Here is a 14,766-nt window from a genome sequence, read left to right on the forward strand (position 1 = left end):
GTATGTATATTCATCCATCCATCAATCAATCTATCTATTTATCCACACACCCATCCATCCATACATCCACCATGGATCCACCAATCCATCCATATATCTAACCATCCATCTATCCACCCATCCATCCACTCAACTATACATTCATTCATCCGTGCGTTCATCCACTTATCCATCCATCCATATATCATATATCTTCATGAATAGGTCAACTGAATTTTTGTTTCATTTTTTGAAGTATTGGGTGTTTTATTGTTCACGAAAATGTTATACATTTTTTTGGAGTACTGCTATACATAATTTTTTTACATTCTCAGAACAATTTCTCAACATTTTTTTAGTGCATCTAAAGCGCTCAGGGTAATACCCTCATTCTGCTTTTCAGGTATGAATGAGCACCGCCTCTCTCTCCGTCCCGCGGATGCTTTTATCACGAAACTGCCGAGAACATAAATTAGCAGAACGTCATAAATTCGGATTTCTTAAATCCAAGTTTCATTGTTTCATTGTCTTAAATCCAAGTTTCACCAAATACATGGTGAAAAAGGTCCCGGTGGAATTTTTAAAGTTTTTTATATTTTTTAGTTTATGCTCTCCTGATGAAAAAATTCTGAATGCAAAAACTCAAATTGTGAACAGTTTTTGCGCTACTACAATTTAAAAGTCAGATTTTGGTACATATTTTTACCTGTGGAGTGAAATATATCAGACTTTTTTCCCACCCTTTGAATTGCTCTCGTCAAAGTTTATGCAGAAAAAGAATTGCAAGAAAGAACAATACGCTTGATATCAGTAGAGCATAAACTAGAAAATATCAAAAACTTTAAAAATTCCACCGGAACCTTTTTATCCATGTATTTGGTGCGAGGTCCTTTGTATACACTTATAAAAAAATACACGAATTGCCTTTGTATTAACATTCAAGATGAATCACTACTTTCACATTAGGAACAGTCAACAATATTTTTCTATGAACAAAGTTTTTAACACAATTATACATGCTCCTTTGCAAGCCAAGGAATTATGACTGTACCTTTATTTTTGTAGTCTCATCTGTACAGTCATCGAAGCGAATACAATATCCAACTTCTGCTCCCAAAACACAGCTTCGTTCATCTGCAACCCGACTAGCTAAAGAAGTGGTAGCCACCCGCCGAGGTTCAGTGATTCCTACCATTTTCCCATCTGTGGCCCATCCTGCTTCAATCAGATACTGCAACAATTCCGCAACAATATAATTTTTCATTTCGTGAAATTTTATATTTAAGTACAACTCTTATATGTGAAATTAATATTCTTATCTAAATTCATTTAATCAATTTAATATTATTAAGACGATAATAGAATATTATGCAACTAGGAAGAAGAGTGACGAATCGGAATCGCCTTCCTCGACCCATGATGCACACGATATTTTTAATAACAGATGTGTACGATAATCGTGATTACATTACAAATTACGGGAGCTTACTTCCGAAAAAGTGATTTGGAACAGGGTGCCTGTGGGCAAAGCCCTTATAAATGAACAAAGTTTTAAAAAAATGGATTCAACTCACAATTTTTTCCACACAAAACTCATGTTTTTAAGAATGCTTTAATTTAATTTTTAAGGTTTTTTTAAACAAGTGTCCTTGCTTCGACAGGACGATTACTAGGCTTATTTAGTTAAAATAACAGAAATTTTGTTTCAATTTACTAGTAGAACTGGCAGTTTCAAATAGTTTTTAGACTCATCCTAACTGTGAATATCATTGTAAATTTAACAAATAAAAACTAAGAATTTTAACAAGAACATTTGACAAATTAAACGGGTTTAAAAAATAGGTTTAAGCATAAATGTGTTCGGCTTTTTCTTCTTTCTACCCATACTTTAGTGCACCAGGGAAAGGGAAACAATTATCATAAGTTTAGAGTAATCCCTTCTTGCAAATAAAGCGTGACCCATTTGGCCATGGCTATGTCGAAAAATTGCCTCAAAATTTTATAATTTGATAAAAAATTGATATTGTTCTAGAAAGTTGTGTTCTATTTAACTACTGTCAAATGGTAACACCAGTAAGATAAATGGCTGTTTCAATCATTTCCCTAATTAGTGTCGCCATATTTTATGTAATTCATTGAATAAAAATGCACGTATTTGCTATCTTCTAAATGCAAATGCCATTGAATCTAATATACGTGCTATTAGCGTTATGTACTTTTTTCAAATTTGTCTGAATACGTCCGTTTTTACTAAGATACTTCAAGGCAGATAAAAATTAATTTCCACATAAAACTATATGTTTAAAAAACATAAGCACTGGAAAACAGATAGCAAATAATTGAAGGTATATGTGTTATCTGAAGCAGGATAAATGTGGAAATACTCCTCAATTGGTGAGCTTTCTTCTACTGATTCGCTTATATCTGGAACCATAATTTATTAGTTATTATATGTAACGTTCTAAAAGGAAAGTACCCTTACTGTCAGCATGAAGTTACGTACAATAGGGCCATCTAGCTGGATTTAATTAATAAATGAACATTTCAATAATTCACCAAAAGACTAAAAAAAATAACATTCGACTAATTCACCAAATTACTAAAAAATATTCATGGGAAGAAAAGCCTGCGGATCGAACAGCACTGCTCAGTGCCGTTTCATTACTAATTGTTTAAACCCACTCAATTTTCAGTTTTAAATGGCTACATACATGCCCTTTATACCTGCCACTAGGCTAACAAGTAGAAAAGCTGAAAGAGATTAAAAATTCAAGAATTAAAATTTGTACAATTTTGAGATTACTGCTGTGAAAGTTAAATTTTCTGAATATATAGGTTTCGATAATTTCAGATATCTAACTTTTTGTTTCTACAAGTTTGAAATTATAATGATTGTTAAAAGAGATTCGGGTTGATTGCAGTCAACTACTGTACATCACTCTGCCTGCTTAGTACCTGCCGGATACAACAGAACCATTATAGGACTTTCGTATCACTCTGATTGCCGTTTATGTGCTGGTATCAGCACAAGCAGTCCCTGAAACGGCAATGGCAGCCTAGAACCGTTTCAGTGCCATTTGATCGGCAGAGGAACACAATGCCGAGCGAAAAAAGAACGAAACGAAATTTAAACTATTTAGCTATTAAAAATATTTCCATCTCTTTCTTGATGATTAAGTACTGGCTAAATTCAAGGGAGAAGGGTAGACAATAACTTCGGTCTCTCGCATAACAAACCGGAAAACCAAAAAAATAATATCCATGTTGGTGGTGGCTGCACCTAACTGACTACAAGCAAATGATTTTCTTAAGCTATAATCACTTGCAAGATACAAAGCCTATTAACTCTAAAAATGAGGCCCCTCAAATTAATCCCACTCCAGTAATTACAGCTGGTCCAGTAATTACATCTAATTACATCTAAAAAGTAACGTAGCTACGGAGCAATGGTGTCAAGAAGGTATTTCTTCAACGTTTTATGTCGAAAAAAACAAAAAAGAACGTAACGACAGTTTTGTTAAGTTTCTTGTTGTTCTTTTCTATATAAAATATAATTATCACATCATTTTGGCATTATATTTTCGTAGCCCTATTATCTTTTGATACTTTTTTAGACTAACTTTAGTTTTTAGCCAAATTATTTTTAATTTATCGAAATAATTGGCAAACATCTAAAAATGCGCATTAATTTCGTCCGAATATTGACAATGCCCACCTTCAATAAGAATATCCTATAACGAGAATATGTACAAAAGAAGGAAGATGGAAGGTAGATAGCCAAGAAAGGTGCAACACAATAAAAATGATAATCGGATTGAATAAAAACAGTTAATTGCCACTCACAACTGTGTTGAAGATAACCAGGCCTTGGCAAGGCCCTGGCGATCGGGTCACCTCTCGTAAGAGATCTTCCTTTTGGACCGATCGGGTCCCATCGGGGGATTCCGTCTCATCTCGGACACGACCCGGAAACACTTTTGTGCAGAGCCGTACCAAGTGCTGTGTTATGGTAACAATTCTGTTACATTTATAATAATAATTTTATAGAGCTCTCAGGGTATTCTAAAAAAATAAAATTTCCACAATGTAGTAGTGCGATACAGGGCCCTAAACAGCTGCCCAATACACATTTGAGTTCTTATCCCGAACGTTAACACTGCGGAATTTACTCGAGAAAGACTCAATTAACGCTGAAAGTCTCAGCAGGCGGGACTTAGTACTCCACCCAAACACGGTAACTATTTTGAGTTTGAACTTTAAAGTACGTCACTTTGTCCGTGATTCGTTTCACGTAGATCGAGTGACAGTATACACTGGGAGTTTCTAAAGTTCTCAAGTAAATGGCGATTTACGAATCGTGACGTAAATTGCGGTTTACGAAATGACAAGTATGTTCATGGAATTGCATTTCATTTAGAGAATATTTATATTCTGTCCATTAATACTTCCGGTGGTCGGTTGTGTCATTCTCGATCGGTTACATGTTATTTGATACTCGCTAACCTCGCTGTGGCATACCATGACTAATAGTCACTGCTGGCCGCTATGATCGGCGTTCGTGCATCTCTACTATTGACCTTTCAGATATATAATTTGTAACTTATTAATATTCAGTGATTTTGGTCCGAGACTTTCGATTACATTGTGTCTGACCAACTACATGGCCTATCACTAGCGCAACGTAATGCATTCGAATTGTAATTTTTCTACCATATGTTTATATGTATACTTAATTAGAGACCTAGTTCGCTATTTGACATATTCCGTTTATGAACATATGCATATGTATCGATTACGTGTTAATGTTTATTCCTCCTTAGATTGATACACAATCGGTTGAGTTAGTTATGCACGTGATTGCATATACGCTTGAGTGCGCTGTCTCATAGTTTTCTTCAAGATAAGGTGGGTTACGTCTTTTTGGGCCTTATCAAATCTTAGAATTTTCGGGACATAACAGGCCTTTTAATTACCCGATCAAACATTTGCACTTTCTCGCAGCGATGAAGCAAACCTCCCAGGAGAAAAGTAAAAAAATTATTTTTCATCACATGACGAACGTTTCAGTGATACTAAGAATTTCTACCCAGAGGAAATCACATTCTATCGCGGTCACATACCGTTGTTGTCGGTTTACGCACAATGTGGAGTATAAAGTAAAAATTTCTTCATTATGTGAGATGATGTGTAGTGATGATGAAGTAAACGGAAGAAACAGCAAATTAGACATGATCACAGACCACATCAAATCTTCAAGCTCCTTTTCTGATGTCCAGATAATGGAAATACTTCGCAAATTGATAGAAAGCTTTTTGCCGCAGTATAATAGAAAATGGCCAAAGGTTTGTAGGAATAAAAGTGCTATTATGAGCAAAAATATTGGATTTTTACAAAGTGCATTCAGATTTGTGTTCAATCAGACCGAAGAAAGTATTGCAAAACCTAAAGATGGTTCGTTGATTCTTCACTTAATTCATCCAGTCTAATGTTTCTGGAAAAGGTCGTCCAAGTTTAAGATTCAAAGGAGGGTGCGAAGAGACGAAAAGTATACGCGTGAATGAAACTGCTCTGAATCACAGTGGAGAAGAGTTATCAAGATCACTAAAATTGGTTAATCATCCACAAGCTTTCGATTCTTTAACGGATGATATACTAATTGAGGATAAAGGCAGTAATGAAGACAGACTATTGGCTATGTACATGGACCTAGGTCTTACCAAGAGGAAGTATGAGAAGATGAGGCTCCATAATTTGCATCTGCATGGAAGTAAGTTGTACCCTCCTTACCCTACAATTCAAATGCCAAAAATGATTATCATCAGGAACTTATCGAAGTATCGGAACAGAAGCTAGAGTGTGATGATACTGATGATACTGAAACTAAGTTGAATGATGGTGATGACGATGGCGATGATGATGATGGTGATAATAATGATGGCCCATTAAGTTTTAATTTATTAAAGAAACTGATGTAGTGATAAAAAACGCGTATGAATATTATGAATATTATGAATATAGTTTCGATTTCAAATGCACCATGATAGATGGAAAAGTTTGTGACGTAATTAAAGAAAAAAAGCAACTCCTTGCTGCAATATTTCTCGAGTCAGTCCAAAATTTATAAAAGACAAAGGTTGAACTGAAACCTTTTCACTCCACGTACTATGATCTCTATCACGGACCGAGCAAATCTAGGCTCGCCCGACGGAATAACCGTGAGCGCCGCGCGGCCACCGCTCTCTCTCTCTCTCTCTATCCGCAACCATTCGCCCTTGTCAGTTGCTTAGCAGAATGACTCTCTAATCCAAAAATGGCGGGTAGCCCGTACCTGGATGCAAATTGCAATTGCGCTGCAAAGAGCAAGGAGGCCTTAAAGGAAATGATGACTATGTTGAGAGAGTACCTAGATAAGAAAAGGTGAGAGCTGAATTCGGAAAAGTCGAAGGTTATGGTTTTTATTAAAAGAGGTGGAAAGGATAAGATAGGAGAGTGGACGTGGGAAGGAAAGAAGAGGCAGGGAGTGAAAGAATTTGTACACCTAGGCTTCCTGTTTCAAAGGAATGGGGGAGTGGACGGAAATATAAAAGAGAGTGATAAGAGCAAATGTGATGATGAGGCAGGTTTGGGAGCTGGGAAAGAATTTTTTCACAGATAATTTTGGAAGGAGAATGAAACTGTTAGAGTCGCTAGTGATAAGTGTCTTATTTTATGGAGTGAGGATGTAGGGGTGGAAGCAAAGTGTAGAAGTTAATAGGATACAGGAGAGACATGTAAAATGGACACGGGGTTTGGCAAGAAATATGCCTATTTATATTTTTAGGAGGAAGACTGGGATAACGAGTTTAGGGGTTATAACTGGAAGTCAAGCGTGTAAATATGAGTTGAAATATTTGGAATAGGAAGAAGGTAATCTGGTTAGGGAGTATTTGTGGGAGAAGGAGAACAGTAAAGGGGGTGGAAAGGTGGATGTTGAAAGGGAGAAATATTTTATAACGAATGGCCTGTAGATAGATAAATTGAGAATGATGCACGAGGAAGGAAGTTATATAAAATGGTAACGAAAAATAGCATGGTGAGAGAGAACGCAGCAGGGGAGGTGAGAATAAGAGAGTCAAGGTTTAACAATGACTATAGGTGGATTATGCCAAGAGATTGAGCGCAATATTTGTGTAAGTAAGAAGGGAAAGAAAGTCAGGAGATTATAGTGAGGATAAAATGAAAGTACATGTAGAATTTTAATAGGTTCTAGCTTTCTAGGGCGAAGAGGATGTATGAATTGTGCACAAAGGGGCATGCAAGAGTGGAGCACTCAGAGGAGTGCGAGAGGGTGACTAGGAGTAGGATAAACATGGAGTTACTGATGCATGAAAGAGGGTCAAAAGAACAAGAACTTGGGTGAAGGGGGTGTTGAGTAAGATCGAGAGAAAGAGAAAGAAAGAGGAAGAGGAGAGACGGAAAGATTGTCAATAGGAGAGGAAGAAGATATAAATATGATTCAACTATTGTAAATAGTAGATAAGTATTAGATATTAGCCGCGGAGGCAGAGCTAGGTAATTAAAGCCAAAACGAAAAATTATACAATCATACGAGGCTAGGAGAAGCAAGAAAGGGAAGGCTTCTGCCCGTTATATTTCCAGATATCTAGAAATATCTAAACACAATGACCTGATGCAATTTGGTTTTCGGGCGAAATATAACACTCTTACTGATTCCCTTAAAGTAACGACGGATCTCAAATTAGCAATGGATAATAGAGAGATCACGATTATTATCCTGTTTCATTTTTCGAAGACTTTTTGTATGGTTAAGCATAAGTTACTCTTACAAAAGTTGAAATCTGTTAACGTGAGAAACTGTCATCAAATGGTTAAAGTCATATTTTAGTAATCAGTCTCACAGAATTGTTAATAATAGTAGTGGGCTTTCTGATTGGTGGGAGGTCAAAAGTGAGATTTTTTAGGACTCCATTCTGGCACCCCTCCTCTTCAATTTGTTCACCTCTCATCTTTGAAGTAAACTTCAACATTGCACCTACTACAAATGTGGTGACGATCGCGTTATCATCTGCGCCTGGAAGAATGGACGTGCTGCTAACCCGCGATAATATCTATTAGTTAGTTGGCACTATATGCGGACGGTGGCTATCCGGAATACTAAAGTTACATCCTGCATCGTCACTTTGGGAAGCGACCACTCATCGGCCGAGACTTAAGGCGGCCATTCCATAACTAGTAGTCAGGCAGCCAATAGAAACACCAGTAGTCCGTAAGACGGAACCAATCGACCCGGCGGAGGCTAGTACGAAGGCACACATTGGCGGTGGTACCTGATTGGACCCTTCCCGTTACAGCCAGCCAATCAGCAAATCCGACGTTGGTCGAAAAGAAGATGGCAGCCGAGTAAAGGATGTTCACTCGTACGTGGCCAACCCGTTGATTCTTTCCATGAGTGGCCTCAGCCGCGATCGTAGGTCTCCACGCGGTACGACTATGGCAGACTGCGTGGGTGGATATTGAATTTTTTGGAGGGTTGCAGGCGCTGTGCGAGACTCCGTCGACACCGCGAAGTTAGGGCACGTCCGACTCCAATGGTGACCTCTGGATTCGAGGCGGAGTCACTAAAGAATTTATAAAAAAAAGAAGTGTGAGTGTGCGTACGCGTAATGAAGGCTACACGGCGGTAGTATGAATGCGGGGATGCCGGGCGGCCATATTGGCATATCTGTGGGCCCTCATGTATAAATTTCGACCGCTTCTGTCCGTATAACATCACTGTTCATTTTTCTTTAGAGAATTTCAAATAAATGTAGTAAAGTTAGTACATTTTTAGAATGAGTGTTCAATATTTAACCGCAATTCATAGTGCCCTCTCTCACCCGCGTAACCCCACCCCTGTTTCCTGTTTCATAGGAATTAGGACTATGTAGAAATAAGTCACTTTCCAATTTCTGGGGCATCCTCGCAACCATCGGGGATCGGATAGGGGCAATTCTATCTGGCGCCATTATAATTAATAATCAACGAGCTTCGGGAATCGTTCGTGGGTCGGAAGAGCGTGAACCATGAACACGGTAATTCCAGCGATGTCAATCGGATGATTTGGCATATAAGTGAGCAGCCATTTTTATAATCAGGTTGCCATCTTGGGCCGCTCCTCGGGCAGGACTTGAATTTATTAATTGGTAATTTGGTAAAGCTGGTTATAAATTTGGCGCCCAACATAGAGGGCTGTCACAGTGTGACATAAAAGACCGAAGTGAGAGAGGAAAGGGGGTCTAACGCGGTTAAAGAGACAAAGTCTGCTTGTCTCTTGCTTGGATTAACCGTAGAATTGCAGAAAGAAATTTTGTTGTGTGGAAAATTTAATGTAACCTGTAATATTCCCCCCATATAGTACTGATAGGGTTCATCGGAAATAAATCAGGTATTGAATATTTGCATGGGGAACTGTCCCTAAGATGGCCCCGAATGAGAATACGTTTTCATACTTTACTGATCGACTTTTAAAAAGAACATGCGGGAAATTTAAAGAATTTAAAAAAATTTCCGAAATTTTTCAGCAGTGGAAGGAATGCACGGCTGTTTTCGAAACTTTTCGATGAATTAAAGAATTACTACTGCTTTAAAAATTGGTTAGTACTGAAGACCTTTTCAGAAACGAAACCGAACATACCCACATTTTATCAGGAAGGTTCCTGCTTATTTCATTTTTTTATTTTCAGGTTATTTCTGTTATAATTTGTTTTATGGAACTCGCGGCCTTTTAGAGAGGGGGTACGACAGGCTTTCGGTAGATCCGCATTTTTTCGGAAAATTATGAAAGGTTCTCGCGAATATATGCGGCGTGCACACATCACGGCGAACATGTAGTCCCCCACCGAAGTACTTGAGGTAGTGAGGTAGCACGCTATACATGCTCACACGTAAATACAATTTGAACCCTTTGTTGTTCCCGAAATATGCCATAAAAGGAACTAGAGTTCTAGTGGGACATTCTGTATATATAATGCACAGTGCGATCGCACTACCCCTCCTTCTGTAAACTGCAATAACTTTTTCAAAAATAAAAAATAAATTCACCTTCGTATTCACCATACCAAATTTCAAGAAATTCAATATTGTATACCTTCAACATCAAATTATTCCAACGAAACGCTCAAAATACAAAATAAATTTGAATGGGAAATTTGTATTCGAACAATTTAAAAAAAAAGTTCGCCATTTCAAGTTCAGTTTAAAAAAATTTCGATTGAAAAACTGAATAATTTCTTAATTTTGTCAAATTTTCTATTTTAGAATTCTGAATTTTCACAGTAAGATCCAAATTCTCCATTTTTCTCATTATGAGTTTGAACTTTGAAATTAAAATTAAAAAGGTTGCATTTCGAAAAGTATAATGGACAGGAATACAAATTCTTAAGGTTTTCTTTTTAAAAAGTTTTACTGTGATAATCTTTCGCGACTAAATATTGCTTTATAGTATTAGATGAATCTCGGATTTGTTTAAGTTTCAAGTATCTTAACTAGGTATACATTTTTTAATTTTTTAATATTTCCCCTCTAAAATTACTTTTTATTCTTCTTTATTCATAATGTGCCCTCTAAGGGTTTACATGACTTCCATTCCTTACAATATTTCCGCTTCTACATATATTTTTATACAATCTTATCCTTTCTATATATAAATAATTATTTACTTACAATTATTTACAACTATTTACGTAAAGTCTTATATCTTGTTCCTTATCTCTATTTCCTGTGATAGCGCAATTTACGACATATTAGCAAACGATTGAGTGAGCGAAAGAAAGCGAGAGTGCAAGCGAGAGAGAGAGAGAACAGGAGAACGCAAACGCATCTTAGTCTACTTAACTTTTACATTACCATTACTTACAATCTTTACGCTTCTAATTTAAGCGACTTCCGTTTCCTTTTTCGTTCACTTTAACAACAAGGTCAGTAACGTTCAGGATACTATCGGATATTTGTCTTGCATCTCGGATAAGTATGGTCTTACCACGAACAAACACACCAGTAATTGGATTAAAATCAATAGAAGGTTGGTTATTCTTAAGGAACAACGTACGTTGTTAATTAAATGTAGAAAAAATGTCGTAGTTCCGGCACACATACAAAATTGTATGAACAAGTTTAATTTGTATAATTTAATCTCAAAATTTCATAAAACTACAGTCAATTTTGATTCACCAAAGTTAATTTTAAATAATAAAAAGTCAAAATAATAATTTCAATAACCTTTAAAAATTTGTTGACTTTGTTGAAAATTTTCAAAAGGTTAATAAAGATTTAGTTTTTATGAATGGAGACAAAGGCAACATAACAATAGTAGCTAATACAGATAATTATAATAAAACTGTGGAAAACATGCTCAACAATGATAATTTGTATAAAAAGATTAAAACTAGTCTTTTCCAACAATAGAAGAAAAATGTAATGATATAGCTATTTGATGTGAGAGAAAAAGATTAATAAATGAACAAAAGGCATTTAAATTAAAAAACATAATAGTACTATAGCTAAAGCTTATTTTATTACAAAAGTGCACAAACCGAATTTGAAATGGAGATTGTGTCTAGAATTGGATCTCCTACTTATAACTCAATCAAATATATTTCTAATGTTTTAAAACCGGCTTCAGGTAAAACATCATTTGTTAAAAATAGTTGGGAGTCCTGACCCAATAAAGAGATGAAAGGGACATGTCGACCGCTTACTATTCGAAAGTCAACTATGCGTGCGAACAAAGATACTTTAAGACCGAAAAAAGTGCGTGGCTATCCTAACCAACCTCTGCGCAGATCAACCTTTCCAGCTCCTATTGCGATCGCACTGTCGACGTCCAAATTCACTACATTACCTTAAGGATTGGTCGCAAATGGAGGGCGCCCGACTAGAAAGGGGATCGAAATTCGATCGTGACAACTCCCACAATCGGATGCTACGACTCTATTTCCTGATCGGGTCAGGAGTACCCCCTTTAAACCTCAACTTATCGATGTAGAAATATCTTATATTGATACCTCTTCATCCATTATTGAAAATTATTTCTATGCGCACTTTATCTCGAAGGATTGAGAAGCCGTAAATACTATATTTAATTTTATAAGAGCCACAGAATATATCAAAGTACAGGATCTATGGGAGAAAGGATCCCAAAAGAGCCAAGTGTTGGTATCCTCTCGAGGCCGTTATAGGAATCACTTAAAAGTAGTTAAAAAGAAACATTTCAACGGAATTAACTAGTATGAAATTATATGCGGCTTGCAACAACTTTAATAGACTATGAAATCTTGACGGGAAAACGATGCGCAGAATCGTAAATTCCGGGGATTTTCTGGGTTAGTCGCCCCAAGATAAAATGAATAATTTGCTTCACGATGCATTCAGGGGAGAAACTGTAAACCACACTTTCTGTTCCGGAAGACTGGAAGTTGCCCCTTAGAAGATGCGACCAAAAATTATGGCGGAATACCATGACAGTTTAGTGGAAGGCCATACAGGCGTCAATAAAATGTATAGAAGCATTCGAGAAGATTTTATGTGGGATGGAATGCGAGACGACATAAGGGAGTTTATACGCAGTTGTAAGAGCTGCTGAAAAAACATGCTCTTCCGGTCCCGGACGCGCAAACCTATGGTTCTTACAGGCACCTTCACTGGGCGTGTTTGATAAAATCTTATTGGATACTGTAGGAAAGACAATTAGGCCATAGGCACATCCTGACAATTCAGAATAATTTCAGAAAATTTTTTCTAGTCGTACCAATATCGAATTAAAAAAAAACAACAACTCAAACCGTAGCTCCTCATCTAATATTACAATATAATGCCCCTCAATGTATTCTTACCGATCGCGGAGGTAGTTTTCCCAGGAAGTTAATGCGGAACCTTGAGAAAATATTTGAAATTAAACAACTCAATACCTCGGGCTAACGACCCCGAACTAACTGGTCACTAGAGTGAAGCCATATTGTGCTTACAGATTATATAAAGCATTACGATGAGGATTGCGATGATTTGGACAGATTTATCCTATACGCAATATTTTCGTACAATACCTCTGCTCATGAGGGTACGAATTTTACGCCATTTGAGCTAATCTATGGTAGAGTCGTCCGTATTTCTAGCTCTTTTTCCCTAGATAAACAGCTAGAAACTTAGGGTTCTAATCTGAAAAACCTGATCATACTGATATATGGCCATAATCATGCTTCACGAGTCAATTTCTCTTTATCCAGGAAATACACTGATCTACTTAGCTGCCAGTTATAGGAGATGCGAAATCGAATTACTGCTCCATCCTAAACTAGAAACTCTGAGGATTTGTGACGTAAGACCCTCTCTCCAACTGGATCCTTACTGATCACAAATCAAGACACGTGACAGACTTACTTCCTATTGGAGGAAACTACGAGGTATGTTAAGCTGACGTAACCACATCTTTGACTCGAGTTAAAACCTATTTCATAATTCAGGGCTCATTTAATGCTAATTTAGTGCCTTATTGCGAAATTTAATGCTTCATTATTTTTTTAAAAACACAGGGGTTGTGCTTCGCGTCGTGTCGATGTGATACCTTTTTCCATTTTGTTTTGTGTGTCGTAATAAAGCATGAAAATAACTTATAATACGATTATTATTCATTGCTGTCCTTCATGTTTGGCCGTATTGGGTCGTACTCAGCCGGTGCTCTTCTTCATATTTTTCAAGCCTGTACACAGATACAGACCGCTCGACTGGGTTGGTGCGAGGGCCCCTTTGCCACTGCCTGGTAAAAGAATTGCAAATATATCTTTCCACAAATGTTTTTCAGATATATTTTATATACAGTGTGTATGTGTGCGTGTGTGTTGTAAGGTATTTAATAACATTTTAGTGCCATCAGGATTTTGTTATTAACAAGTGCTGTAACGTGTAGATTCATCTTACGATTATTGTAAGCAAGTTGTGCCCAAGATACGATAATACATATTCTATAGGCAGTATACATTAAACGAGTATACTTTCACAAACCATCCTACGCGTCGAACATCCACACAACGCGGCAAGGAAGAAGACCCGTTCTCATATAATAGAGTGGGGACCGCCAGCCAATCACGACATAGCGCGCTCGCCTGGCACAAACAGGCAGTTCAGTCCGACACCGGTCCGTTTGATCTCGTCACTCGAGGTCCGAGGCTCCTAGTTAGTACGCACTCTTCGGTATCCGCTCGCGTCGTAGACAGATGGTGTTGAATAGCCTTCTATCTTGCGACCTCCAATAATAACCGTAAGAGCGTTTATTACGTGTCGGGATAGTAGAATTATTGCGGTTTTGATATAAATATAAGAAGCGAAGGAGTAACGTGTCGCCGTCTTTGTGAAACCCAAATATAATGCAAAATGAAGAAACGTTAAAATGGCGCCCGAACAGGGACCCGAAGGTTAAAGTGAGTCATCATATTCCAACGCTTCTTATACCTATTAAGCGTAGTATCTGTTCAAAATTCGTCCGTTCTCGTTGAGAATAGAGTTGAATGAAAATAATAAATAAAATGAACAATGAAAATCGTCTAAGGGATTTAGAGAAAAATCAGTCTCACTTGGAGAACATTTTAGAACGTAAGGTGATCCTATGTGGAAAATGCCATTGTTAAAAAATTTTTCCATCCCAAAATTTTCGGGTAATGGTAAAGAAAGGCCAATGTCGTTTCTAAGAGATTTTGAGGTTTAGGTTGGTGCTGTTGACGTTACTAAAACGCAGCAGCATTACGTGATCTTGACTTC

At 37.2% G+C, this 14,766-nt stretch overlaps 1 protein-coding gene across 2 annotated transcripts in view; it reads right to left on the bottom strand.

The window, feature by feature from the left end:
- LOC117175998 (probable ATP-dependent RNA helicase DHX35) overlaps nucleotides 1-14,766 on the bottom strand; it is a 215,619-nt gene that overhangs the window by 114,980 nt on the left and 85,873 nt on the right. For both annotated transcript variants that reach the window (XM_033365936.1, XM_033365937.1), the window contains one exon: nucleotides 1,031-1,210. In XM_033365936.1, coding sequence (XP_033221827.1) covers nucleotides 1,031-1,210 — 180 coding nt within the window. The remainder of the gene's footprint in view (nucleotides 1-1,030; nucleotides 1,211-14,766) is intronic.

This window comes from Belonocnema kinseyi, chromosome 7 (assembly GCF_010883055.1).
Source record: "Belonocnema kinseyi isolate 2016_QV_RU_SX_M_011 chromosome 7, B_treatae_v1, whole genome shotgun sequence".
Taxonomy (NCBI): Eukaryota; Metazoa; Arthropoda; class Insecta; order Hymenoptera; family Cynipidae; genus Belonocnema; species Belonocnema kinseyi.